Source organism: Triticum dicoccoides, chromosome 4A, assembly GCF_002162155.2.
Source record: "Triticum dicoccoides isolate Atlit2015 ecotype Zavitan chromosome 4A, WEW_v2.0, whole genome shotgun sequence".
Taxonomy (NCBI): domain Eukaryota; kingdom Viridiplantae; phylum Streptophyta; class Magnoliopsida; order Poales; family Poaceae; genus Triticum; species Triticum dicoccoides.
The window spans coordinates 722,366,116-722,371,413 of record NC_041386.1 but is presented as its reverse complement, the minus strand read 5'-3'; the positions used below and the strand labels follow the sequence as shown (position 1 = coordinate 722,371,413).

General features: G+C 52.4%; 1 protein-coding gene across 1 annotated transcript; it reads left to right on the top strand.

Moving 5' to 3' along the window:
• Positions 1-3,275: 3,275 nt before the first annotated feature.
• Positions 3,276-4,751, top strand: LOC119288172 (transcription factor MYBS1-like). Its single transcript, XM_037567799.1, has 2 exons — positions 3,276-3,825; positions 3,938-4,751. The coding sequence occupies exons 1-2, from the start codon at positions 3,428-3,430 to the stop codon at positions 4,353-4,355; spliced, it is 816 nt and encodes a 271-aa protein (XP_037423696.1). The 5' UTR covers positions 3,276-3,427; the 3' UTR covers positions 4,356-4,751.
• Positions 4,752-5,298: the final 547 nt, after the last annotated feature.

Genomic DNA, 5,298 nt, shown 5'->3' with positions numbered 1-5,298 from the left:
GGGGGGGCATAGCCCCCTCAGTAATACACGTAGCTCCGCCCCTGACCAACATGAAAGAAAGGTATGGAGCATACTCGGGTAGATTACACACCTAGCTGATTGATCCTGTGACGCACGTACAACAAGCGACCGAAAGGGCAAAGGCCCAGCGAGGAACGGGTGAAGCTCCGCCGTCTCCTTCTTTAATTTCAAGTTTTTAATAATCTAATTTAAACTTATCCATCGTTTATGTGAATTATGTGAACTTTGACGATTTTTGGAGATCCGTTGGTGATCTTTTGATGACTGGAATGTGCATTTCTATGTCCCATTCTATGTCCATTCGATGATCTACGTTGTTTAGTTTCATGTTGCATGTTTAGTATGGATATAGGGTACCGGATATAAGATAAAAAATGTGGATGGCAGGGTTTGAGGAGTGTTCGATCAGTGCCCGTGGGCGTTTGAGGGCCTGTATTTGCCCATCGCGGCTGTAAATGCTCTAAGTCCTTAAAATCACTAGGAGACATCCTTTATAATGGAGTATTTGATAAATTTTTTTACCACATTTGGGGTTCGTGTCCCAGTGAACTACCACTTTCAAAAAATGATAGAAAACTAGAAAAAATAATATTTTGTTTGGCTAAAAACTACCACTTTTGAAAAATGGCCAATTTAGACGATTTAAACACGATTCATGACATGCAGGACCCACCCGTCAGGGCTGACATGGCGGCAAAGTCAACTCCGTTTATTTTAACCGTTACGTTGCTCGTTATTACAAGTGGGGGCCGCTTGTCGGCGTCAATCTTCTTCTTCCTCCTCCTCTCCTCTCTTTGGCATTTCCTCGAACACCTCATGTGCACCTGCGAGCCACCTCCCCCGTCCTCCACTGTCGGTGCTCACCTCTCCCCCTGCCATCCCTTGCTCCCACCTCTGTGTCTTGGGTGAAAGCCCGAAATCTTGGGATTGGGCGGCGACGGTGCTATGGCGCCATTTTTCTTCTTGAAGACGTCGTCTTGGGACGATGGGGATGGCGGTTGGGGTTTCGGTGGTGGTTGTGATGTTGCCGGGGTTGCGGCTCGGGGAGGTGATGCGGCCGTGCTTTTCATCCTGTCCACTGCAACGGCTGCTGCTCTATGAACTGACGGCGTAGCGTCCTCCGATCCAGGACTAGAAGACATGGAGTCTTCTTCGGTGGTGAATGGCAGGCTAACAGTGTTTGTCCGATGGGAGTGGATGGAGCTTCTTTTCCCTCCGGCCACAGGTTGCTCCCTTGGCCGCATAGCATCGACGGCAGGTCTTGGGTTCGCTGAGGTCTTCGATCATCAAGATGTCTTGGCGCATTCGGAGCCTATTAGTCATTCTGTAGCTTCGTGTATCTTTATTGTCGTGTCTTTCTGTTGTTGTTTTTGTTTGTTTGTCTGAAATATGTATTCTTTGTGTCGTTTGCTTTATAGTATGATGAGTAAATAGCATAAAACTACTACTTTACAGGCTAAGGTTTCAAAAAACTATCGAATTTATTTTTTTCGCTGATAACTACCAAGTCAGGGGTTGGCTGTTTCAAAAAACCCCAAATCCTCTTTGTTAAAAAATTAAACATGTTTATGACAGGTTGGGCCCGCCACTAAACGCACCGTTTGGTTGACCGTTTGTTTGGCCGTTAACTGACATGTGGGGACCACATGCCAGTGTCTGAAAAAGCAATCGGGTCCCTAGAAATTTTCTAAAAAAGCAATCAGGTCCCTGGAAGTTTTCAAAAAAAGCAATCAGGTCCTCCGGCGCGCCCGCCATGGCCGCGATGCCACCTCCTCCGGGCCGACGCCGTGCACCGCCTGTGGCTGGCGAGCTGCGCCCGCAGTGGCCGGATCCATGCCGCCGCCACGCCGCCCCTTGCTTGTGGCCGTCGCCACGCCGCCCCTCGCCTGTGGTCGCTGCCCCTCGCCTGTGGTGGCCGCCACGCTCTGCCTCGCCTGCGGCGACCCCCAGGTGGCTTCCCATGGCGGGCGGCAGCACGGGACCCGAGCAGAGACCCATGGCTGGCGGCGCCCTTGGCGGCTCCCCATGGCGCGCGGCGGTGTGGCGACCTGAGGGGAGGGAGCGGGTCGCACGAGGTGGGCGCACGAGGGGAGGGAGCGGGTCGTCGGCGGGGTAGGCGTGCGAGGGGAGGAGCGGGTCGCCGGCGGGATGGGCGCGACAGGGGAGGGGAGAGGGTCGCCGGTGGAGTGGGCAAAGGCAGGGGACATGGTCGCCGGTCAGGTTGAAGAGAAGACAGAGAGAGAGTACAGGAGGAAGAGGAGAGAAGGAAAGAGAAGAAGAAAATAGAAGCTGACATGTGGGCCCCACATGTCAGTTAACGGTCAAACTAACGGTCAAACTAGAGCTTCGTTTAGGTGCGGGTCCGACCTGTCATAATCACGGTCAATAGATAAGCACTCGACAATTTGGGCTTTTTGAAACAGCCGACCTCTGATTTGGTAGTTATCTAAGAAAAATGAAAAACCAATAGTTTTTTGGAACCCTAACCTGTAAAGTAGTAGTTTTATGCTATTTACTCTAGTATGATATAAAGCGGGAGGAAGTCTTTCTCGTCGAATGATGTCGCCAAACAACACAGAGGTGAATTCAGTTTTTAGCATGTTTGCTTTGAGTTCTGGAAGTAATATGGGAGATGAGGAAGAAAAATAGCAGCTAGGATCCGTTTTGATAAAACATAAGTCATGATTGTAGAGGCAAATTTAAGCTAGCACGTACATATTTTAGATCAAGCTAATACAAATTTAATGATGTTTTTCTTAATGTGAAGTGGAATATTGGAGTAAAATTTTTGGCACTGGATTTTTTTTACAGTTGCTAGAACTCATCTAGATGAGATAAAATTTGGTCTTATTCATCTTTTATAGTCATTGAATGTGATGCTATAAGATGCGTGTGTGCTGACGTGAGTTTTATTCGTTCTTGTTTTTAAAATGAATAAGATCAAATTATATCTCATCTAGATGAGTTCTAGGTACTCTTTTTTTTACTAGCTCGGCCCCCCGTTTCCGCATGGGTCTTGCGTTTGCAGCAACGCGCAGAGGGCGGACGGCTTGCGGCAACTAGCCGGGTGGTATGGCAGGGGGAGAATGGGCCATGGAGGCCGGCCGCCGGAGAGAGATCGGAGAGGCGCGGCGCGGCGCGGCGGAGGCTGCGATGTGCGCGCGGAGAGAACGAGAGAGAGAGATGTTTTTGGCGGGCAAAGCTATCCACCAGAGGCTGTGGACGAATGGATAAGGTTGGTGAGTGGGTACGTCGTGGCGGGCGTGCGTGGCCAACGGCAAAAGGGAGCGCCCGTGTGCGACCCACCCGACCGATCCCGCGCGCACGTAGCCGGCCGCCGATTCCCACCTCCTTGCTCGCGGATAAGCCTCCGTCCCTCCGCGCGCCGCCGCCTTTGACAACCCCGATGGCCTCCCAGGGAGCGGCCACGGCGGCGTGGACCAACGAGGAGGACAAGGCGTTCGAGAACGCGGTCGCGGCCGGTGCGCCGCCGCCGCTGGACGGCCCGCCGGAGGAGTGCTGGTTCGCGGCGCTCGCGGCGAGCGTGCCGGCGCGGTCCACGGAGGAGGTGCGGCGCCACTACGAGGCCCTGGTGGAGGACGTGGGCGCGATCGACGCCGGCCGGGTCCCCCTCCCGCGCTACGCCGGGGAGGACTCCTCCTCCGCGGCGGCCACCGCCGCCGCGGCGCCTGGCAAGGACCGGCGCGAGGACCGGAAGAGCTTCGAGTCCGACTCCGGGAAGGGCTGCTCCAAGGCCGAGCAGGAGCGGCGCAAGGGCATCCCGTGGACGGAGGAGGAGCACAGGTACGTAGTAATATAAGTACAAGAAAGAAAGCTCGGATCGGATCTCTCATGGAAAATTCCAGAGGAGGCTCTGCGTCTTGTTGACGATCGGGGTGCGTGGCATGGCGTGCAGGCTGTTCTTGCTGGGGCTGGACAAGTTCGGCAAGGGCGACTGGCGGAGCATCTCGCGCAACTTCGTCATCTCCCGGACGCCGACGCAGGTGGCCAGCCACGCGCAGAAGTACTTCATCCGCCTCAACTCCATGAACCGGGACCGCCGCCGCTCCAGCATCCACGACATCACCAGCATCAACAACGCCGCCCAGGCCGTGCCGCCCATCACCGGCCAGGCCCCCGCCGCTCTGGGGGGGCCGCCCGGGGGCATGATGAAGCATCCCGGGATGGTGGGCATGTACGGAGGGGCGCCCATGGGCCACCCGGTCGCGGGCCACATGGTCCCCGCCGCCGTCGGCACGCCGGTCATGTTCCCGCCGAGGCCGGGCCATCCGCCCTACGCCATGCCCGTCGGCTACCCGGCTCCGCATCAGTGAGCATGCCATGCTTGCTCTGGTTCGTGCGCGCGCGGGGCACGCCGGCATGCGCCTGATCAAGCGCCTCGACGAACCGCACACACAAGCATTTCTTCCTTGTTCTTTCTTGATTGATTCGTTTTGCGTTGCCGTCCGTTCCTCATCTGAGTGCAGGGATGACGCCGGCGAATAAGTAAGTATTGTATTTGCTGACTGTTGCAAGTGCTAGCTTATATACGATCACAGACCCGGGAAAGGTTCAGAGATGTAAATGTAATTAGCAGCGGCCTCCCGATGTGTAGCTGTTCAGAGATTGCAGAGCTGCGACTGGAGACTGATTTCCATTTACCGGATGTAAATTACTTGTATCTTTACACTTTGACGTGAATAAATTACACCCGTATGTCTCTGATCGTATGAGCATGCACCTTAATTTCACTGTAACAGCAAAGAACGAACTAATCATCGCTCAATACTTTCTTTTGCCCCCAAACCTGGCCGTACCGACACATGAACCATTATTATTTATCACTTATTACATGTCGAAGAAATGGCTGTATCTAGATGTATTTTAGTTACAGATATATCCATTTTTATTCATTTATGTGACATTTTTTTAGCACCTGCCCTCCAAAAAAACTACAGGAAATTTGCCATGGTCGGAACCTACAAAAAGAACATTTGCTATGGTCTACTACGAAAGGAAATACCAATGGGAAATTGCCATTGACCATTACAACAGGAGAAAACACCTACACGACAGATTTGCGTATTAATCTACAAAAAGAGAAAGCCTACAAGAAATTACCATGGCAGAAAATTTCAAGTTGTGGCTAAGACTGATGCAAAGTTGATATCCTATAAAATAATGAAATTGCCATGTTTTAATTAATAAAATTGCCATGCCATAAATAATAAAATGACCATGATCCAAAATAATAAAAATTTGACATGCCATAAATAA